Source organism: Cebidichthys violaceus, unplaced genomic scaffold (genome assembly GCF_023349555.1).
Source record: "Cebidichthys violaceus isolate CVI_PGR_0920_01 unplaced genomic scaffold, fCebVio1.0.p SCAF_4, whole genome shotgun sequence".
NCBI lineage: Eukaryota > Metazoa > Chordata > Actinopteri > Perciformes > Stichaeidae > Cebidichthys > Cebidichthys violaceus.
In genome coordinates this window covers 175,143-198,558 of record NW_027176594.1, presented here as the reverse complement: position 1 = coordinate 198,558, position 23,416 = coordinate 175,143, and the positions used below count along the sequence as shown (strand labels likewise).

Below are 23,416 nucleotides of genomic sequence, written 5' to 3'. Positions count from 1 at the left end.
ATCATAAAGTCCTGCTTTATTACCATCGATGTCCCTGAAGTTGAAACAGTCCACCAGCCTTCATTATGACGGAGACAGACATTCAATACCATCGAGACACATGAGGAAGAACGAAGCGAAAGAACTTTAATTTAATTAAATGGACGGATAACAAGTATTAATACCCGTATGAGAGATCACATCATATTTGTTAGTGATAAAACAGAACAATATAATAATAAGTAATAATAATATATCTTGTATGATAATACAACACTTTTAAAGGAGCTCTGCTGCATTACCAGTACTTTTACTTTTGATACTTTGAGTACAGTTTGCTGATAATACTGCTTAAGTAACATTTCGAATAAAATGCTTTTACCTGTCATTGAGTACTTTTAAGTTCATTATAGTTCTATGTTTTACTAAAGGAAAGGATCTACGTCTTTGCTTTATACAAATATTTCTGCATTGGACATTTATTTTGAAAAACTTGTGCGGCGACACTGGCGTGCGTCATCAGAAATGGACGCGTGTAATGACGGCTAGCGAGATACAAACCGGTAAAACCTGAATAATGATCTCATATTCGTGTTGTTATCGAGTTTTATGAATCACTGCTGCAGCTCGTTGGTGTCTTATTCACAGGTCGTTCGTGTTAGCGAGTTTACAGAAGATGTATTGCGTTAGCTAAGCTAGTTGGCTAACGTTAGCCTCGTTTGTTTACATGTGTATCCAGCTGGTAAACAGCTTCATTCTGTCACGTCTGTCGTCTTCACTGCTAAGTAGTTAACGATACGTGCAGAAACACATCAGTGATGGAACACAACCAACTCATGTAAGTGAAGTAAGGTCATGTGAAGTCTGTTCATATACATGTTATATTATTATTATTATTATTATTATTATTATTATTATATGTTCGTTCTTGGAAAGTGTTGAATGTTGGTGTCTTGTTTTTGAAAGGCAGTTTGAGTAATTAACAGAAAACCACACTGTATGAGATAAACTTATATATATATATATATATATATATATATATATATATATATATATATATATATATATATATATATATATATATATATATAGGTGACGAACACTTCCATCATTTTTCTAATATTTACGTCAACATACCAAAACTATACTTATTTCAATATCAGAGTTTTAGGAATGTTTTCCGAATAAACCCCTTTATTTATTTTTTAATTTATTATTTTTGTGAGAAGTCTGTTTTTCATAATGAATGACGAGCGTCTCCCTCGTCTTGTGCTCTCCAGGTGTCTTCTGGGATGACGGCGGTGCAGCAGGAGGAGCGATGAGGGTCTTTGGACCGGCAGAGCTGCTCGCGGGCTTCTGCCGTTCGGACGAGCAGAATCCTTTCCCGGTGTGGCAGGATGGACACGTCAGCCCGTGTTTCAACCAACTGGTCCTCGGGGCCCTGCCTCACGCGGGCATGGCCGTCTTCAGCGCCTGCTACCTCGGCATGCAAAGGTGGGTCACGCAAAACGTAGACTTCACTCTTCTTGGTCTGTCCAGACGGTTTATTCATGCGCTAGAGTTTGTCTGTCCACTTCAGAGAAATGTCAACAGATTCTATATTTATCTTTGATAACATTAAGTCCCTGAAAGTAGAACTGGGCAGCTCGATGCTCTTTTAAATAGAGCAATAATAATAATAATAATACAAAAATAATAATGAAAAGCAGTTAGAAAAAGAGCGTTGTGTGTTTGCTTATCTTATATGTTGAAAATGCATTTTTTTTATATTTTATAATTATTATTTTGTTAATTAAATGCGAGACGACAGTAACGTCCCATGCCTGATTATAAAAGCTGGTTCTGAATGGTAACCGGTTCTAACGTATTCTTTAGATTTGTTCTATACCTTTAGATTAAAAACACAAAAGATTAATATCATGCAATCTCTTCTTTACCCTAAACTTGGGCTAAATAAAGTTACCGATCTAAAAGTTGGCGTTTCTTGTCCACAGTTCATTTCTCATCACGTCTCTGTTGTGTTTTCTGTATTTGTGCTCCTGCTTTGTAGGCGCGACCTCCTCCAGACGCCCCCCCCCTGTGGCTGGACACTCCGGCGGGCGTCGGCTCTGCTGGCGGCGCTGCTGTTCGCCGCCGACGCGGTGCTGGTGAGCCTCCTGCAGCGGGACGACTTGTACCTGGACGTCCTGGCCGACGGCTGCGCCGTCCTGGCCTGGCTGGTCCACTTCGGTGCCGTCACGGTGCTCCGGAGGACGGTTTTCGGGAGAACCAGAGGGCCTCCTCTGCTGCTTCTGCTGGTTCTCCTGTCTGTCCCGAACCTGGTCGTCACTCTGATGATTTACTGCGACGATCAGGAATATTTGAACCTCGCGGAGCCTCTTGAATTTGCTCGTTTTGTGCTCGCCTCAGCCCGGACGCTCCCCCTTCTGGTTTATCTTCTGGCATTTGCGTTTCCCTGCATCGGCGATGCCGGGTACACTTTGTACGTCAACGCCGCGGATGGATCCCCACTCCTCCCGGAGAGCCCCCGGCCGGATACGGGGGAGATGGTGGCCGAGGACGGGAGCGGCTGCGTCTCTCGGCTCTTCTACCTGTGGTTGACTCCTCTCCTCAGGCGAGGGCAGCGAGGGGAGCTGGACAGACCGGCCGATGTCTACCACCTCCCTCGGAAACTTCGGACTACTGTGGTGTGCCGATACTTCCACCAGTGCTGGGAAGCCTGCCGACGAGGGGCTGCAGTCGGTAGCGGGCGGGATCAGTGGCCTCGGCCGGTCAGCAGAAACCTCCTGAGCGGCACCTGGAGTTCACACTACCGGGAGGAACCGCTGCAGCTGCAGGGTGACGTAGGCCTGCTGAGGGTGCTGCACAAGGCGTTCGGGTTGCGTTACTACGCCCTCGGTGTGCTGAAGGTGGCGGTGAACATGCTGAGCTTCGCGGGCCCCCTGCTCCTCAGCAGTCTGGTGAACTTCATGGAGGACGAGGGAGCTCCGGTCAGCTGGGGGGCCTGGTGCGCTCTGGGGCTCTTTGCCACCACCCTCCTCTCCTCCTTCCTCCAGAACATCTTCGTCTTCGAGGTCTCCAAGGTGGCGCTGTCGGCGCGCGCCGCTCTGGTGTCGGCCGTTTACGGCAAAGCCCTGCAGGTCAGCGGCTGCAGCCTGGCCGGCACCGCGCTGGGAGAGGTGGTGAACCTGATGAGCACGGACACCGACCGCGTGGTCAACTTCTTCAGCAGCTTCCACGAGCTGTGGAGCTTGCCCCTGCAGTTTGCCATCACCCTCTACCTGCTGTACCTGCAGGTGGGCGTGGCTTTCCTCGGGGGGCTGTGCGTGGCTCTGCTGCTGGTGCCGTTCAACAAGTTCATCGCCTCACGAATTCTCAGCAACAACCAACACATGCTGCGGCACAAGGACAGCCGGGTTAGGGTGAGAACCTGCCGGATTTGAGTGAATTCATTCCTAATGTCGTTTTTTTTTTTTTTTTCCTCGTTAACTTTTCGTCTCTCTTCTCTCTCAGTTGATGACGGAGATCCTCTTCGGCATCCGCGTCATCAAGTTCTACGCCTGGGAGCCTCATTTCACCCAGAAGGTCGCCGACTGTCGCGCCCGAGAGCTGTCCCACCTCAAGGCCCTGAAGTACCTGGACGCCATGTGTGTCTACACCTGGGCCGCTCTGCCGGTGGTCATCTCCATCCTCACCTTCGTCACCTACGTGCTGCTGGGACACCAGCTGACCGCGGCCAAGGTGGGGAAGCCTGGGGGGGGGGGGGGGGGGGGGGGGGGGGGGGGGGGGGGGGGTGTACCTTGTACCTGATCCTTATAGATTTCTCTGTAGTGATTTGTTGGAATTCAAACCAACTGTCGGCCCCCCATGGCACACCATCACCAGTCCGCTTTCATGAGCCTGACAAACCTAGTTTAGTTGGAAATTCATAATTCCAGTGTTTTTTCCTTCTTGATGCCGGTTGTATCTTTGTCTGACGTCTCGGCGGTAAATCTCGTCCGTCCCCCCTGCAGGTGTTCACCACGCTCGCTCTGGTGGGGATGCTGATCGTCCCTCTCAACTCGTTCCCCTGGGTGCTCAACGGCATCCTGGAGGCCAAAGTGTCTCTGGAGCGAATCCAACGCTTCTTCAAGCTGAGCAATCAGGACCTGCTGGCGTACTACGCCCTCGGTACGCAAATGAAATGAATGAAAACTAAATGTGAAAGTCAGAAACCTCTGCAACAGGACAGCTGATCTCTGAATCCTGCTTTTTGCCCTAGTGTCTCCTGAAGACAGTCGGACATCGATCCTGTTGAGCCAGGGGACATTTTCCTGGCAGGGGCCCGACGGAGACAGAGGAAGTGAAGCTGGAGCTGCTGAAGGGAGTCTGCTGCTGCACGGCCTCACTCTGCATGTCACCAAGGTGCATCCCTCCGTCAACACGTACGCAGTACTCCACGTGAGGAGTTCACTGTCTCCGTAAAAAAAATCCATTTTTAATAAGGTGCCGCGTTCTGGTCTCAGGGCTCTCTGGTTGCTGTGGTGGGGAAGGTCGGCTGTGGGAAGAGTTCCTTACTGGCTGCTCTCACTGGAGAACTCAACAGGTAGACTTTACTTCTTTATACTTCCAATCGTCTCAGTAAATATTGCACTTTAAAATCGACCTGATTTGTCATCAGAAGCGGCTTTAACAGCGCTTTGGACTCCGTGATGTTGAGCTCAGATTAAACGAACGCTCGGTGTTCTCCTCTCCCGTTGGGTGCAGGCTGAGCGGGGTGGTGTACGTCGCGGACCGAGAGGCCGGCTTCGGTCTGGCGTCTCAGGAGCCGTGGATCCAGCATGCGTCGGTGCGAGACAACATCCTGTTTGGCAAAGACTACGATCCCGCCTTCTACCAGGCTGTGGTCGACGCCTGCGCCCTCTCCGACGACCTCAACGTACGGTTGACACTCTGGTCCAGAGAGAGAGAGAGAGAACTCTTTAACAACCTGGAGCCTGATGTCACCAAAACAAATGTCAGCGTTGAATACAGTTTGTGTGATTATTTAATACGTTTAAATGACTCGCCTCTTCAGGTTTTGCCGAACGGCGACAGGACAGAAGTGGGAGAGAACGGAGTGACTCTGAGCGGAGGACAGAAGGCTCGTCTGGCCCTCGCCAGAGCTGTTTACATGGTCAGTCCTCTGCACACACACACACACACACACACACACACACACACACACACACACACACACACACACACACACACACACACACGGAGAGACATGCAGACAAAAGCACTTCACAGTGTGATACCAATAGGCTGCATTATGGTTCTGAAACATTTAATACCGATGCCTCTGTAGGACCTACAGAAATAGACAGATCCTGGAAAACATCAGCAGGTGCATCATGTGACGCCGTCCTTTTTTTTTGTTTTTGTGCAGGACAAAGACATCTACCTCCTCGATGATCCGCTGGCAGCAGTCGACGCCGATGTGGCCGAACACCTCATGAAGAAGTGCGTCATGGAGCTCCTCGGGGGGAAGACCAGAATCCTTTGCACACACCGCGTGGAGTTTGTGGACAAAGCTGACGTGGTGGTCCTCATGGAGAACGGAGCGATCATCAAAACGGGTAGAAGAGAACAAACAGCCCGGCTCAGACGGGAGGAAATGTCTCATGTCTGTGGAGAAGAACCTCCTACAACCACACTTCTAAACATCTGAACTGTCCCTTTTAAGTGTGCTTCACAAATGAGTTTATTTGGAACGTGCTCTTTAACGTGCTGCAAGCTTTGTTGTAGAACCTGTAAGTTCTGACTGGGTTCCTTTTTTAACAGGCACACCGGCAGAAATCCTTCCTCTGGTCGAGGTGGTGCCGAAGAAACGGAAGAATGACCACAACATGAGAGAGAAAGGTTTGTTCACCTGGAGTGACTGAAGAGTGCGGATGTGCCGATGCAGCTTCTTCTTCTTCAGATGCTGATCGGCATGTTAGCATGTTAGCATTGTGAGCATGTTAGCATTGTGAGCATGTTAGCATTGTGAGAATTTTCGCATTGTGAGCATTTTAGCATTGTGAGAATGTGAGCATTGTGAGCATGTTAGCACTGTGAGCATGTTAGCTTGTGAGCATGTTAGCATTGTGAGCATGTTAGCATTGTGAGCATGTTAGCATTGTGAGCATTTTAGCATTGTGAGAATGTGAGCATTGTGAGCATGTTAGCATTGTGAGCATGTTAGCTTGTGAGCATGTTAGCATTGTGAGCATGTTAGCATGTTAGCACTGTGAGCATGTTAGCATTGTGAGCATGTGAGCATGTTAGCATTGTGAGCATGTGAGCATGTTAGCCTATTTATGTTTACGTCTATGCATCGGTTCTGTTTAATGTACATGTGTTGTTACAGCAGGCTCAGAACTTCTGTGTACATTCTTCAGTACACTGTGGTCTTTTATAGTAATCTGATTATTTCCACGTCCCGCCCTCTTGGTTTTAACCAGATGGCGTGCAGCAGGAGGAGCAGCAGGAGGAAGAGGAGGAGCCGGGTTTCTCCTCTGATCTGTGTGCGGGTGATGACCCTGACCCGTCGGGGGCGGAGCAGAAGCAGGCGGGCGGGCTGGCGTGGAGAGTTTACCAAACCTACTGGGCCGCTGTGGGCGGAGTGCTGGCCGCCTCCATCCTGATGTCGCTGCTCCTCATGCAAGGTTTGGATCCACCGCTCTTCTACAGCTTGATCAGAGTACAGTGATGACGGTCCGCAGACCTGGCTAGTACCGGGTTGGACCCCCTTTTGCCTTCAGAACTGCCTTAATTCTTCGTAGCACAGATTCAACAAGGTGTTCCTCACAGAATTTGTGTGTTTTTTGTTGTTGTGCTTCAGCCTCTAAGAACGTGTCTGACTGGTGGCTGTCTCACTGGATCTCAGAGCTGAAAAACAACGGTTCCACCGGAACAAACGGTTCCGCTTCGTGCGCCTTCAGCTCACCACACCTGCTGCTCTTCTCACCAGGAGGGTTAATGTAAGCTGTCCAATCAATAGAAGTTTTAATTCAAAGTCTATTTTTAAGTCTTAATGAAATCATTTCACTGAAATCTTAGTGACGTTGACGTGTTCCCGCTCAGGTCTCCTCTGTCCTCACTGCACACGCTCCCCTCAGGCAACGTGAGCTCCGATGTCCGGTTTTACCTGACGGTGTACGGCTCCGTCGCGGCGGCCAACACCATCTTCACCGCCCTCAGGGCCTTCCTCTTTGCCTACGGAGCCATCTGCGCCGCCACAGCCATCCACGACAGACTCCTGGACCGGGTCCTTAAGGTGCGTCAGCTGACCGAGTGTCTCCTTGTGTTTGGCAGAGGACCAGGATGAAACTCTAGACCAGCTGATGGGAGGATGTCACTGAAACCGTCGCTGGGTTCGCTTGGTTGGTTCATCTTAACTTCCCGTTCCTCCCCTCAGGCCACGGTGTCCTTCTTCGACACCACCCCGATGGGCCGCATCCTCAACCGGTTCTCCTCGGACCTGTACACCGTGGACGACAGCCTGCCGTTCATCCTGAACATCCTGCTGGCCAACGTTTTCGGCCTGCTGGGCACGCTGGTGGTGATCAGCTACGGCCTCCCCTGGGTGCTGGCGCTCCTGCTGCCCCTGGCGCTGGTCTACCACGGCACGCAGCGCTTCTACCGGCACACCTCCCGGGAGCTGAAGCGCCTGTGCAGCATCACGCTGTCGCCCGTCTACTCGCACTTCTCCGAGACGCTGACCGGTCTGGGAACCATCCGGGCCAGCGGTAGCTCCGCCAGGTGAGAGACTCCCCTCTGCTTCCCGGTCCGACAATCGAGTTCCTAATCCGCGTAGCTCTGGTTTCACTCCGAGATGAGTTGCGGCAGCTTCCCTGCGTCGCTTGAAGCCCGGTCACAGACTCTTCTCGTCGTCGCAGGTTTGAGGAGGAGCTCGCCCGGCGTCTGGAGCAGAACCAGCGCTGCCTGTTCCTCAGCAACGCCGCCACGCAGTGGCTGAGCATCCGCCTGCAGCTGATCGGCGTCGCCGTGGTCACCGGCCTCGGGGTGCTCGCTGTCGTCCAGCACCAGTATGATTCTGTCGATCCAGGTGAGTCTGCTGAATTTTTTTTGGTGGCTGTGGGCCAGTAGCATGAGGTGGGTCGGTTCTCCGTGACGTGTGTGTGTGTGTGTGTGTGTGTGTGTGTCGCTGTCTTCAGGTCTGGTGGGTCTGTCCCTGTCCTACGCCCTGTCCATCACCCTCCTGCTCTGCGGCCTCATATTCAGCTTCACCCAGACTGAGATGCAGCTGGTGAGCGTGGAGAGAACTGAGGAGTACTCCACCGGCCTTCCTACCGAGCCGCAGCACCAGAACACACAGGTGAGACCGCCACGAACCCAAACTGATAACCAGCAAGTAAAGAGGGGGATTAATGGAGCACATGAATCTAGAGCAGTGGTTCCCAACATGAGGTTCCCCCTTAGGAGTTTGAATTAAATTATGTTTCACTTCCTCCTCCGTGCTCCACCGTCAGCTGCCGCCGGCGTGGCCCGAGCAGGGCTGCCTGGAGCTCCGCGGGGCGGTTCTGGCCTACAGGGACGGTCTCCCCAACGCCCTGGACGGAGTCAGCCTGGCGGTGCGCGCCGGGGAGAAGGTGGGCGTCGTGGGACGCACGGGCTCCGGGAAGTCCACCCTGTTCCTGGCCCTGTTCCGTATGGTGGAGCTGAACCAGGGTCAGATTCTCCTGGACGGGCTGGACATCGGCACTGTGGCCCTGGCTCAGCTCAGGTATGCGGTGGTGGACTGATACAGATACCATCAGAGTATAGTTATGAATAATGTCTCCCTCTGTTACACTTTGTCTTTGGTGCTCAATCCAGATCATCCTCGTTTGTCATAACGAGTCATGTTGTGTGTGTGTGTGTGTGTGTGTGTGTGTTGCGGTGGCGCCCTCTGCAGGTCCAGGTTGGCCATTATCCCTCAGGACCCCTTCCTGTTCAGCGGGACCGTCAGGGAGAACCTGGACCCGTGTGGGCGACACTCGGACCAGCAGCTGCTGGATGTGGTGGACCAGTGCCACCTCGGCTCCGTGGTCAGCCGGATGGGTGAGAGGTGTACCGGCGGGGAGGGAGGGGGGTGTGTCATTTAATGAAGCACTGAGATGGGGGGGGTGACACGTTTAATTAAGGATGAGCAGAGCGACGCTCGACGTCAGGCGTGTCTGTTTTCAGTTAATCCGCCTGACTCACTGTCCTTTAATTCGCAAAATGCACTCCACCCTTATTTTGTCTCATTCCTGTGTGGTGGCATGATCAAAGGCTTCATCTGCTTCTGTGGCAGTGATTGGTGATCAGAAGTGAAGTGAAGGAAGGAAGGAAGTAAGGGTGCACCCAGGACAGGTTACTTGAGATCAAGTTCTCGGTACAATCCACCTATCGACCTCTTCTTTTTCTCCTCCTCCTCTTCCTTGCTCGTTTCTTTTTACATTTTTAATTTATGTTGGAAAGAAAACACGACCTGCTGCAGCGTCTTCTGCAGCGTCCTCTGCAGCGGACTTTGTGTCGCTTCACACCCCAAAAGCTTCAGAAGGATGTAACTCCTTTTTAATGAGAAATGATGGTGATGAGGATTCAATACCTTGTGTGTGTGTGTGTGTGTGTGTGTGTGTGTGTGTGTGTGTGTGTGTGTGTGTGTGTGTGTGTGTGTGTGTGTCAGGTGGTCTGGATGCTGAGGTTGGGGAGAGAGGGAGATCCTTCTCTGTGGGACAGAGACAGCTGCTGTGTCTGGCCAGAGCTCTGCTGACCCGGGCCAAGGTGAGCCCTCAGCTGTGTCACTCCAACACAGAGCAGCTTTTTATTTTTTTTTTATTTTTTTTTAAGATTTCACCTTTTCAATATGTGTTTACAGTGCAAACAAAGTTGCGTTCTTTTGGCAATCGGTTTTCCGTCACATCACGGGCGACCCGCATCTGGTTGTTGAGTAGTTTTCCAGAACGGCAGCAATGGATGAACAAAAAGGTTCATTAATTTCGGTGCTCGATAACGTCTAACGCTGTAATTATGATCATTAAACGGCATCGGCTGCACAAATACGGCCGTTAATGATGATAATTCACGTGCAAGTGTTTGGAGAACCGGGTCTGAGTTTGTGGACGTCTTAAGGATTAGATGAGATCAGCTCCGGACCGTGATGCTTCTCCTCGTGTAGGTCTTGTGCATCGATGAAGCCACGGCCAGCGTGGATCAGAAGACGGACAAACTGCTGCAACAGACCATCAGAGAGACGTTCCAGCGCCAGACCGTCCTCACCATTGCGCACAGGTGACGGCTCTTCTGACGCGATACGTTCATTTCTGTTTCTCTGTAATATTAAGCTCCCGCTCCGGTTTAACCCTGATTTAAACTCTCGTGTGTCTCCAGGATCAACACCATCATGGACTGCGACCGGGTGCTGGTGATGCATGCTGGGAAGGTGGTGGAGTTTGACACCCCGGCCGCTCTCTACCCAAACGGACCGCTCCGTCTTCCTCAGGCTGGTCGGTAGGAGAGGAGAGGAGAGGAGAGGAGGGGAGAGGAGAGGAGAGGAGAGGAGAGGAGAGGAGAGGAGAGGAGAGCGAGACGGCTAAAACAGACTACGAAGGAGGGAACAAAGATTTTATTTTTATATTTTCATCCTGGAAAAGGTTCGCCGACGACTCGCCGACTCTACTGTTGGAGCAGAGAAGCGGGGCAGTGCCTTGCTCCAGTGTTCTGTTTGACCCTGGAAGTGGCGACGTGGGTTTTGTGGATGTTCTGACATTTAGTTTCTTTCAATTGACGCTGCTTTAAGGGGGCGGAGTCAGCGAGAACGATTGTTGCTATTTGAACTCAACACTACCGTCCCTCTCTCTTCATGCACCCGTGTGCACGAGCACAAGCCCCGCCTCTTGCTGATTGGCTGGAACAGCGTTTTTGCGGCTCGGTCGTGCTGACTCCTCCCTTTATCTGACATTTTCCTTTTCTTCTTAAAATACTGAGCACGAAAAAACTGTATATTTTTCTGGAATTGCCACATATATTACCACATGCATGTATTACCATATGCATGTATTACCACATGTATGAGTTAAGAGCCACTGAATACACTGAGCTTACTGTTTGTGCCGTGTGATGACATGTGACGTATTTAAAGGGACAGTTCAGATGTTCTGAAGTGTGTCTGTGAGGTTCTTCTCCAGTGTTCTACTACAGCAGATGAGTTCATAGAACCAGCAAAGTAAAGTACTGCTGAGGACGTGTTTTAGACACAATCTACTGTAGTAATACACTGACTCCGGATAGTATGAAGTACTTCGTAGAACCACACCCTTTAACACGTGAATGCTGTTCAGTTGAGAAGGATTTCTTTCGTCTACTCTGTTGCGTTATGATGAAGGTACTCTTAATAAACCAGCTGCTTTTGTAATAAACGTTGTTGTCACACACTTCTTCTGTAACCTCAGAGTCCCTATGGAGCCGCTGCCGTACCTTTTTTTTTTTTTAATCTTCCCCAGGTGTGATTACATAAGGACTGTGTGAACACCAGTGAGCTCTCTCTCCTTTTCTTTCCACCCAGATTCACGGTGTTTGGCTGTAATCAGAGTGACTCACACAGGGAACGCCTGCCGCTCCCCTTGGCACAGGGCAGCATTTTTCTCACATTGACATTCATCAGGCTGTCAGTGGGGAGGGGGGGGGGGGGGGTGTTTGGGTTATGTATTTCTGTCTTACATTTCCTGTTTTGGTTTGTGTGTGTGTGTGTGTGCTTAGAGTGTGGGAACAGATGTGTTGACGATTGAGGAAGAGCAGGTCAAGGACTCAAGTTGTACTTTCGTCTTTCTGTTGAGTGTGTTTTGTCTGCATATCAGCCGCAGGCGTGTGTGGTAGTCAGGGTGTGTTTGCACGAGGGTGTGTGAGGTTAGTGTGTGTGTGTGTGTGTGTGTGTGTGTGTATTGACAGTTGATGGAGGCGGGATATCAGAGGTGGAACCTGTTCGCCTGCTTCAGGTGAGGTAGGTGAGGTCCACCTGCCTGCAGCTCCTCTCCTCAGTCACGACCTGCAGAGCAGACAGCAGGACTCGCAACTCTGCGCTGAAAACTCTCCGACACAACATCAACATCAACACCAACACCGACGCGGAGGCCCAGACGGCTGCCTGATGGACCCTGAGGTCAGTCTCTTTTATCGTTCTTTTCTCCCTGGGTGGTGCCGTGTCCTTCGGGAGACAGGTTTTGGGTGACGGACGGTGTTTCAGTTTCAGGCGCCGTTTCATCCGGGTGGTTTCTGTCAAGCGTCCATCTCGACTACAGAAACTGTTGAAACGCGTCTTTAACTTTTAATCAACTTTTAGTGCAGCGTGTGCAGATGAAAGGTTGTATTCTTCTGTCTTGCACACACAGTTTTATTTTTTTAGATTTCTGTTCTTCCACACTTCTTTATCGTAACTCTCATATTTCAATCTTTCTAAGAAACAGAGCAAATCATATTTGATATATTTATTTATGTATTTATTCGTTAGGCACAGTGCACGTTAATATAACATCACTGTAAATGCGCCGTCCATCCGTGGTCTCTGGACAGATGTTACAAAGTCACCCTAAACAACGGAATTTACGATTAAAATGACAAAGTGTCGCATCCTTCTGAAGCATGCAGAAACAATAATAAAAGAAAGAGAGAATAGTGATATCCGTAGAAACCCTTATATTTCACGGTCACGTGTTAAGACGTGCAGAGGCGCATGAAACGACGCATTGCAAAGCACATAAACGAGGGACGATTATGTTCATAGAAAATCATGCTGCATTGTTCGACACTAAAAACACACAGAGCACAAACACAAAACATAGAAGCATGAGAAAAATATGAATATTACGTCAAATTATGATGGCGTTAGATTCACCCTCTTATTATTACTAACTACACGTCCTCCGCTGCTGCTGCTGCTGAATTACCAATTGTGCTGATGGCTCAACATGTTGCTAATGAAGCGTTATCTCTGTTGTGCATCAGCTCCTACTGACTGAACATTTTCCCTTTCATATCTGCAGGCAGCTGCACTTTGGCTTGCCTGTAAAATGTATAATATGTAACTTTCTAAGCAGTAAATCCGCCGCCTCCTTTTACTCAGCCGTCTGTAGTGGGAGCTAAATGCCATTAATCTGGTTTTCACACTGTATCAGTATTCTGAACATAAATACTCCACTCTTTCTTTTTTTTTTTTTTTTTAGAGTATAGTACATTTTGACTATCTAATATTCTGTGTCTTGATTGTTTGAATACGGACATTGTTGTCTTCATCATCTCGTTGTATCATGACATCATTTCATTGTTATTTTGTCTGAATGAATGTTGACTTTTAATAACAGCTTGACATCATAAACACCTGACAAAATTCTATTTCTTAAAATTCTGCTCATGCGCCTTAAAAGGGATGAGCGTCATTTTAACATTCTGACATTTTTAATTATTTCGTGCATATCACATTGATATTGAAATAATCCCGTGACGATTATTCATCTAGTCCTTAAATATCTTTTTTGATGTGTGGAGTTAAAGCTGCAGTTCGCTGCTGCTGCTGTTGTTGTAGAATAAAGCGTTCATCATTCATCCAGCTCATCCTTTCACATGATCTTAGAACATAGCGTGTCTGGATTTACTGGAGCTCTGCCAGTCTTCTTCTACACTAGAAAGTGGAGGGTGTGGTCTTTTTTCTTTTTGTTTTTAACTTTGTGTGCTTAAAAAAGAAGGAAACACCCAACAACAGAACACTTATTCGCGGCGCTCTCGATAAACCTGTTCCTCTCAAGCCATAACTCAAATACCTGAGAGACACACCTGGGTATCACTCTGCCACCTGCAAAATATTAGCATCAACATATACTTGCATTACCAAAAGTAAAAGTACTCATTATGCAAAATGACTCATTTCAGTAACATTTACTGTATATCTGGATTACAATTCTATGTGAATTAATGTGTTCATCACTTGATTGTTGCAGTTCATTTTAACTACTTTTATGCTGGTAGATTTATCCCCAAAAATAGATCATACTTTATTAGTTGATTTATATTTTGTAAGTTATCAGATAAATGCTGTAAAAATGGTACAAAGTGCAATATTTGCCTCAAAAACGTAGTGGAGTAGAAGGATAAATTAGCATTAATTCGAAATACCAAAGTAAAGTACAAGTAAGTGAAACTTTTACTTAAGTGCAGTACTGGAGTAAATATTCCTCGTTATATTTCACCACCGCTGAGTTTGATCGTCTGTTTCATTGAAGGCCAATTCATGTTCCTGCTGTTTTTGTTACGGAAGCTTTAACATGAAACAAACGTACAGTATCTCGAAAGTGTCGAAGAATTACTGTAAATCTGTTTAATGAACATTTTATTCTCCTCTATAGGTTTAGTCAAGAGGGTCGTTTCAACGCCACTGACAGAGACTCAAGCTTCATGGTACGAAACATCTACACTTTGTGAAATTTCTGTTGCGTGTTGCTGTTGGAAGCTCATCCTGTTGACACGAGCTTCTGTTTTTAACACTTTATCAAACGTCTGTGTTTGCAGCCGTCACACCGACGGGGAAAAAGTCTCTCCGATGCCCTGACACTGGAGCGATCAGAGGAGGGAGGGCTTTTTGTTTCCAGCGTCAACAACTCAGCCAATCAAGGACTGAGGGAAGGTGTGTCCCTTGACTTTCTACTGAACCTGTTGTTGTTGAGTTCACTACTTCAGTCTTTTTGTTTTTTATTGAGCCTTATGGTAATTGTAAATGGATTGTAGTTTGACTTTCAAGATGCATTTAAAACTCAGTATCCAATGCCCCGCCATTGTTAGTGCCAGGTTTAGGATTCTATGCTTCAGGTGATACATTGTGATCTGCACCCTCGTCTTATGCACACACGTACATTTTATTTTTCAGGGGATGAACTTTTGGGGGCAACAATAAATTTTGATCAACTGTCAAAAGCTGAGGTGTTGAAAGTACTGAAGGTGATGGAGCCGTTTGATGACAAGGTCCGAGTCCTCACCAGGAACAACTTGAGCAAGAGCCTCGGAAACTTGGACGAGTGCTCCAAGAGTCCTGAGACGGTATGTGAAGCACAGATATTGTCAAGTCAAATGGGATTAATACCGAACAAAAGGAATTATAATTACATTCCAATCACCAACTTGTGGTTATATTTCTAGATGCTGAAGGATTCCTACAACAAACTCTACAATGCCAAAATCAGGAAGTTTATGAAACGTGACTTGCTGGGTTCCATGGAGAGCATTGTGTCCGGGGAGCCAACTGAACCTGGCTCATCCAAGGTCCACCTAAAGAACATGGGGTTGCCTCGCCTCGGAGTTGACTTTGGACTTATGAAAACCAAGCCTCTGACCACAGATATTGATGCTGATTCACAATCGGATGATGCTGGAGAACTAACATATGACAGCAATCTGAACCTTCCACCTATGAGTCTCGGGTCGAATGGGAATGCTCTAAGTGGAGCTCAGGTACCAACACTGAAAGTCAATGCTAGAAATCCACAGTTTAACGCTCCAGACTTCCATTTGTCTGGAACTTTACCAGAGGGTCCAAACACTACAGCTGGTATACAACTGCCAAACACTGATATATACAAAATGCCAAAATTCAAACTGCCAGACTTGGGCCTCTCTGGACCTTCTTTTAGTGGTTCAGAAGGTGAGGTCAAGACACCAGATGTAGGAACCCCAGATGGTCCCTCGGGTAAACTCGGTCTCAAGTATTCCAACAGACTGAAAAACCCAGATCTTAATCTGGACAATCCTTCCGGTTATGTAGAGACACCTAAACTCAGGCTGGCTGGGAGACCTACTGACTTAGACATAGAAATGCCAGGTGTTGATGTACCACAACTTGATATACATGGGCCGGACATTGACATGCCTTCAGGAAAAGTCCGAATGCCATCGGTTGACACTAAAGTTCCATCTGGAAAATACAAAGCTCCTAAGTTTAAAATGCCCAAATTTGATTTGCCAAACGTTCAAGTTCCTGGTTTTAATGGAGATTTAAAGGGACCAGATGTGCCATCAGGTCGTCTTAATGTAGATATGTCTAAGCCAGAGTTTGACATTAATGCACCTTCACTTGATCTGAAAGGCCCAAGGTCAAAGCTAAAAATGCCGGATGCTGATATTCAAAGTCCGTCAGGAAAAATAAAGATGCCAAGTTTAACAATGCCAGATTTTGGACGGTCAGGACCAAAGCTTAAAGGGCTTGATGGTGAGCTAAGGACTCCTGATCTTGATCTCTCAGCCCCCAAATTCAAAGGAGCTATTGGCTCCTCAGATTTGAATTTTCCTGACATGGACCTTAAAAAACCCAAACTAGATCTTAGTGGACCAGACGTCGACTTAGATATGCCCTCTGGTAAATTCAAGGTACCAGCAATGAAGAAACCAAATATTGGCTTGAATGCTCCTGAGATGCATATTGATGCTCCCTCAAGCAAATTTCAAATGCCAAATTTGAACCTTTCAGGCAAATTGCCTAAAGGACCAAATTTAGATGTAACTTCACCAGATCTAAATCTTAAAGCTCCAAAGATAAAGGGTGGAATTGATGCCCCTGATTTGGACTTACCAAACATGGACTTCAAAGCTCCAAAGTTTGATGTGAATGCTCCAGACGTCAACATTGGTTCACCCAAAGCAAAATTTAAGATGCCTACATTTAGTCTTCCAAGCCTAAAAGGACCTGAGATTGATGGCAATTTGAATGGTCCAGACATCAATGTTGATGCACCCAATGTAAATCTTAAAGGTCCTAAAGCAGATGTGGGAATGCCAGATTTTGATATATCTGGTCCATCGGGTAAATTCAAAAAGCCAAATTTTAGCCTGCCTGATTTTGGGCTTTCTGGTCCAAAGTTTGATGGCCCTAACCTGGACCTCAAAACACCTGATCTAGATATATCTGGTCCCAATCTCAGTGGTGGTTTAAATGCTCCGGACATAAACATGCCTAAAGTTGATCTTAAGAGCCCCAAACTGGACCTTAATACCCCAAAGCTCAACTTAGGCATGCCATCGGGTAAAATGAAAATGCCAGAGCTTCATTCTCCAGACTGGGATGTTAAAGCTCCCTCAGGCAAATTGAAAATGCCTAAATTCAATCTATCAGGTACATTACCAAAAGGACCAAATATGGACATAAACACAGATCTGAAAGCTCCAAAGATAAAGGGTGGAATTGAAGCCCCTGACTTGGACTTACCAAACATGAACCTTAAAACTCCCAACTTCGATGTTAACACTCCAGATGTTAACATTGGTTCACCCAAAGCAAAATTCAAAATGCCCAAATTTAAGATGCCTAAATTTAACTTCCCAAGCCTAAAAGGACCTAAGGTTGATGGAAACTTTGATGGCCCAGATGTTAATGTAAATGCACCCAATGTCAACCTCAAAGGTCCTAACGCTGATGTGGGAATGCCAGATTTTGATATTTCAGGTCCATCAGGTAAATTCAAAAAGCCAAATTTTAACATGCCTGATTTTGGACTTTCTAGTCCAAAGTTTGATGGCCCTAACCTGGGCCTCAAAACACCTGATCTAGATATATCTGGTCCCGATCTCAGTGGTGGTTTAAATGCTCCGAACATAAACATGCCTAAAGTCGATCTTAAAAGCCCAAAGCTCAACTTAGGCATGCCATCGGGTAAAATGAAAATGCCAGAGCTTCATTCTCCAGACTGGGATGTTAAAGCTCCCTCAGGCAAATTGAAAATGCCTAAATTCAATCTTTCAGGTACATTACCAAAAGGACCAAATATGGACATAAACACAGATCTGAATTCACCAGATCTGAGTCTGAAAGCTCCAAAGATAAAGGGTGGAATTGATGCCCCTGACTTGGACTTTCCAAATATGGACCTTAAAGCTCCCAACTTCGATGTTAACGCTCCAGATGTTAACATTGGTTCACCCAATGCAAAATTTAAAATGCCCAATTTGAAAATGCCTAAATTGAACTTCCCAAGCCTAAAAGGACCTGAAATTGACGGAAACTTGGATGGCCCAGATTTTGATGTAAATGTACCCAATGTCAACCTCAAAGGTCCAAACACTGATGTGGGAATGCCAGATTTTGATATTTCTGGTCCATCGGGTAAATTCAAAAAGCCAAATTTTAAGATGCCTGATTTTGGGCTTTCTAGTCCAAAGTTTGATGGTCCTAACCTGGGCCTCAAAACACCTGATCTAGATATATCTGGTCCCAATCTCAGTGGTGGTTTAAATGCTCCAGACATAAACATGCCTAAAATCGATCTTAAAAGCCCAAAGCTCAACTTAGGCATGCCATCGGGTAAAATGAAAATGCCAGAGCTTCATTCTCCAGACTGGGATGTTAAAGCTCCCTCAGGCAAATTGAAAATGCCTAAATTCAATCTTTCAGGCACATTACCAAAAGGACCAAATATGGACATAAACACAGATCTGAATTCACCAGATCTGAGTCTGAAAGCTCCAAAGATAAAGGGTGGAATTGATGCCCCTGACTTGGACTTTCCAAATATGGACCTTAAAGCTCCCAACTTCGATGTTAACGCTCCAGATGTTAACATTGGTTCACCCAATGCAAAATTTAAAATGCCCAATTTGAAAATGCCTAAATTGAACTTCCCAAGCCTAAAAGGACCTGAAATTGACGGAAACTTGGATGGCCCAGATTTTGATGTAAATGTACCCAATGTCAACCTCAAAGGTCCTAATGCTGATGTGGGAATGCCAGATTTTGATATTTCTGGTCCATCGGGTAAATTCAAAAAGCCAAATTTTAAGATGCCTGATTTGGGGCTTTCTAGTCCAAAGTTTGATGGCCCTAACCTGGGCCTCAAAACACCTGATCTAGATATATCTGGTCCCAATCTCAGTGGTGGTTTAAATGCTCCAGACATAAACATGCCTAAAATCGATCTTAAAAGCCCAAAGCTCAACTTAGGCATGCCATCGGGTAAAATGAAAATGCCAGAGCTTCATTCTCCAGACTGGGATGTTAAAGCTCCCTCAGGCAAATTGAAAATGCCTAAATTCAATCTTTCAGGCACATTACCAAAAGGACCAAATATGGACATAAACACAGATCTGAATTCACCAGATCTGAGTCTGAAAGCTCCAAAGATAAAGGGTGGAATTGATGCCCCTGACTTGGACTTTCCAAATATGGACCTTAAAGCTCCTAAGTTTGATGTTAACGCTCCAGATGTTAACATTGGTTCACCCAAAGCAAAATTTAAAATGCCCAAATTGAAAATGCCCAAATTGAACTTCCCAAGCTTAAAAGGACCTGAAATTGACGGAAACTTGGATGGCCCAGATTTTGATGTAAATGTACCCAATGTCAACCTCAAAGGTCCAAACGCTGATGTGGGAATGCCAGATTTTGATATTTCTGGTCCATCAGGTAAATTCAAAAAGCCACATTTTAAGATGCCTGATTTGGGGCTTTCTAGTCCAAAGTTTGATGGCCCTAACCTGGGCCTCAAAACACCTGATCTAGATATATCTGGTCCCGATCTCAGTGGTGGTTTAAATGCTCCAGACATAAACATGCCTAAAGTCGATCTTAAAAGCCCAAAGCTCAACTTAGGCATGCCATCGGGTAAAATGAAAATGCCAGAGCTTCATTCTCCAGACTGGGATGTTAAAGCTCCCTCAGGCAAATTGAAAATGCCTAAATTCAATCTTTCAGGTACATTACCAAAAGGACCAAATATGGACATAAACACAGATCTGAATTCACCAGATCTGAGTCTGAAAGCTCCAAAGATAAAGGGTGGAATTGATGCCCCTGACTTGGACTTTCCAAATATGGACCTTAAAGCTCCTAAGTTCGATGTTAACGCTCCAGATGTTAACATTGGTTCACCCAAAGGAAAATTTAAAATGCCCAAATTGAAAATGCCCAAATTTAACTTCCCAAGCTTAAAAGGACCTAAGATTGATGGAAACTTTGATGGCCCAGATTTTGATGTAAATGCACCCAATGTCAACCTCAAAGGTCCTAACGCTGATGTGGGAATGCCAGATTTTGATATTTCAGGTCCATCAGGTAAATTCAAAAAGCCAAAGTTTAAACTGCCTGATTTGGGGCTTTCTAGTCCAAAGTTTGATGGCCCTAACCTGGGCCTCAAAACACCTGATCTAGACATATCTGGTCCCAATCTCAGTGGTGGTTTAAGTGTTCCGGACATAAACATGCCTAAAGTCGATCTTAAAAGCCCAAAGCTCAACTTAGGCATGCCATCGGGTAAAATGAAAATGCCAGAGCTTCATTCTCCAGACTGGGATCTTAAGGCTCCTTCAGGCAAATTAAAAATGCCTAAATTCAATCTTTCAGGTCCAAAGGGACCAAATATGGACATAAACACTGATCTTAAAGCTCCAAAGATAAAGGGCGGAATTGAAGCCCCTGACTTGGACTTGCCTAAAATGGGCTTTAAAGCTCCCAAAATGCCACATTTGAAAATGCCTGAAGTTAATCTACCAAACTTAAAAGGACCTGAGATTGATGGAAACTTCGATGGCCCAGACATTGACATCAATGCACCCAACATCAACCTTAAAGGGCCCAAAGGTGACTTTGGAATGCCAGATGTTGATTTTGGCAGCCCATCTGGAAAATTAAAAATGCCACATTTGAAAATGCCTGATGTGGGATTTTCTAGTCCAACGTTAGATGGCCCAAACTTTGACTTCAAGGCACCAGATCTTAATGCCAAATTACCAAAAGGACCAAATTTGAATTTAATGTCAGACCTTAAAACTCCAGATTTTAATCTCAAAGCTCCAAAATTGAAAGGTGGAATTGATGTCCCCAAATTTGGATTACCGAAAATGGACCTTCAAGCTCCCAAGTTAGATATGGACACTCCAGATGTCAACATGGATTTCCCTGAGGTAAATTTCAAAAAGCCCAAGATCAGGATGCCAAAGGGCCCCAATGTTGACATAAATGGGGACCTACAGGGGCCTGACTTAAATATCCCAAATGTAGATGTCAATGGTCCAAAAGGAAAATTTAAAATGCCAAGTGTAAATACACCAGACCTCAGTCTCTCTGGACCTAACGCAAGACTACCAGATATGAATCTTTCAGGACCTAGGATGAAAGGCCATGGTCTAAATATGCCAGATGTACATTTGCCGGATACCAGTTTCAAAGCTCCCAAGTTAGACCTCAATGCTAAACGTCCTGATTTAGGGATAAATGGTAACTTAGGACGACCTGACGTGAACTTTACTGCCCCTAATGTCAAAGGAGGAATGAGAGGTCCAAACTTTGACATGAATGTTCCCTCAGGAAACTTCCAGGGTCCTCAAACCGGTTATGATTTGGAAAACAGAAAATTCAAACTCCCTTCCTTCAAGATGCCTCAGTTTGCAGGTCCAGATATTAATGGGATAGGGTCTGATATTGACTTTGGTGCATCTCAGAGACCAACAAATCTGGATTTTTCTCCTCCAAATGCAAATCTGAATATGAAACCACAACAGCTGAGAGGGGATTTCACAGGTCCAAATGTTACTGCTCAAAACATGCCAAGAGTGGCAATGCGGAATCCACAGATGCATCTCAGATCTCCAGATCTTAACATTGATGATCTTTCAACCAATTTCAGAGAACCTTCTTATAGGAATCGCAGATCAGATATCCCAGGGGTTAACATGAGAATGCCCGACCTGAACGTAGATGGAGATGCCAGACTTCATCACACTGATAGACATCCAACTACGCACAAAGTGAGGTCCAGCTACCCTCAGGTGGATGCTGGTTTCGGCCAACACGTAGATTTCCACCGTCCAGATCTCAACATTGATGATTTCACAGGAAAGGATCATGTGCTTAGATCAAGAGGTGCACAACCTGACTTCCAGGTACCACATGGCTACGGACAGGTGATCACCCCGTCAGGTGTTAACATTGACATGAGGGACCCCAGACGAACCAATAGAATGCCTTCTGTTGGCACTGATATGTATGCAAGGCACCACAGATCCATGCAGCAGGTACCTAACGCGCGTTTGACACATTCATCTCAAGATCCAAGAATTAGAGTCCCTGACAGTTCAGACGCATACTTCGTCACTGCTTTTCCCAACCAAGCACAAAATCAAAGAATGCCACACAACAAATATAACACGCTTGGGGGTCCTGACTTTCGTCCACGAAACATGGAGCTTGAAGTCCCAGCAAGACGTTACCAAAAAGGAGGAACTTTGTATTTGTCCGACCTCATGTAGGTTTTAAAGCACTGCTGTTTCCATAAGCAGAACCACGTTTCTTTTAGTGTTCTTTTTATATTATGTTTGTATGTTGTGACTTACGCTGTTGTATGTTTATTGGAGGACTTATGCAGTTTTAAAATGTGTCACTTACTTTCTGCCTTATTTAAGTTTTTTTGTTTGTTTGTATATAAAGCCAATATTGTTGCTTCGTAATGACGAAGCCTATTTTACGATGCAGCATTCTTGCACTTGTTTTATATGTAAATTCATTCCTTTTCCACATTTTGTAATTCATACTTTGTTGTATTTCACGAGAAGGAATTATTTCTTTCTATATTTTGCCACTAAAAATCTCCTAATTTTCTTTTCAGCTTACTGCTGATGTTATTACTCAAGGAGGAAATTTTAAATTTTTTTTGGGGCTACTATTCCAAGATCAAAAGCTGTAACTATGTAAAGATGTATGTTTAAATACCCAAAGTTGTGCATATGTTTATATCATACTGTATGTCTATAATTAAACTCAATTTATTTTATATTCATTGGAGATATACAGTATATAGCTGAGTTTATATATATTTTTATAACCATTTGTGCTTCAACATTTTTGCTTCAACATTTTAAAGCAATAATAATATATTAATCAGATTATTATATTATTATTGCTTCATCATTTTAAAGCAATAATATAATGATAATTAGATTATTTAAGCTGACTATATATTCTAAACTTTAAAACCTGACCAGCTGTTTTAGTGACCATGACGCTGTTAAAATGGGTTATTATGGACGCAGCATATATCATTTTATTTTTTTGTATGAAAGAATAAACAAAAGAATTGTATATTTGTTTCCTGATTCATATTTTCAAGTACTCATTATACAGAATGGCCCACGTCAGGAACATATACATTACATCATTGGATTATAATGATTTATGCATTATTGCGTTCTTCACTTTAATGTTGCAGAGGATAAAGGTGGCTTTTTTAAAAATGACTTTACATATATACTGCTAGGTAACACAACCTATAATAATACATCATCATTTCTAAGTTGATTTAAATCTAAATCTGCAAAGTAGCTATAGCTGTTAGACAAATGCAGTGCAGTCAAAAGTGCAATAGTTATTTCTGAAATAGAAGTAGAAGTAGACAGTGGCAATAAATGGAAATACAAGTACCTTAAA

General features: G+C 45.5%; 2 protein-coding genes across 2 annotated transcripts; both read left to right on the top strand.

Annotated features, from left to right (window-relative positions):
- The first annotated feature begins 491 nt into the window (after positions 1–491).
- Positions 492–11,384, top strand: abcc10 (ATP-binding cassette, sub-family C (CFTR/MRP), member 10). The gene is given in 23 exon segments (XM_068727507.1): positions 492–542; positions 1,260–1,473; positions 2,030–3,401; positions 3,493–3,720; positions 3,993–4,149; positions 4,241–4,383; positions 4,485–4,564; positions 4,726–4,897; positions 5,036–5,134; positions 5,390–5,579; positions 5,785–5,862; positions 6,447–6,650; positions 6,827–6,965; positions 7,069–7,261; positions 7,403–7,746; positions 7,884–8,053; positions 8,163–8,323; positions 8,478–8,731; positions 8,903–9,048; positions 9,659–9,756; positions 10,151–10,263; positions 10,363–10,444; positions 10,446–11,384. Coding segments are annotated over 23 exon segments (4,785 nt in total). The 5' UTR covers positions 492–517; the 3' UTR covers positions 10,569–11,384.
- Positions 11,385–11,917: 533 nt separating this feature from the next.
- Positions 11,918–23,071, top strand: si:ch211-69b7.6 (neuroblast differentiation-associated protein AHNAK). Its single transcript, XM_068727504.1, has 5 exons — positions 11,918–12,130; positions 14,367–14,418; positions 14,530–14,644; positions 14,885–15,054; positions 15,154–23,071. The coding sequence occupies exons 2-5, from the start codon at positions 14,416–14,418 to the stop codon at positions 22,240–22,242; spliced, it is 7,377 nt and encodes a 2,458-aa protein (XP_068583605.1). The 5' UTR covers positions 11,918–12,130; positions 14,367–14,415; the 3' UTR covers positions 22,243–23,071.
- Positions 23,072–23,416: the final 345 nt, after the last annotated feature.

Bases quoted from the DNA above. Each gene is read 5' to 3' on its own strand.
- si:ch211-69b7.6 (XM_068727504.1), top strand. The intron at 14,645-14,884 runs GTGTGTCCCTTG...TTTATTTTTCAG, and splicing joins CAATCAAGGACTGAGGGAAG to GGGATGAACTTTTGGGGGCA. The intron at 15,055-15,153 runs GTATGTGAAGCA...TTATATTTCTAG, and splicing joins GCTCCAAGAGTCCTGAGACG to ATGCTGAAGGATTCCTACAA.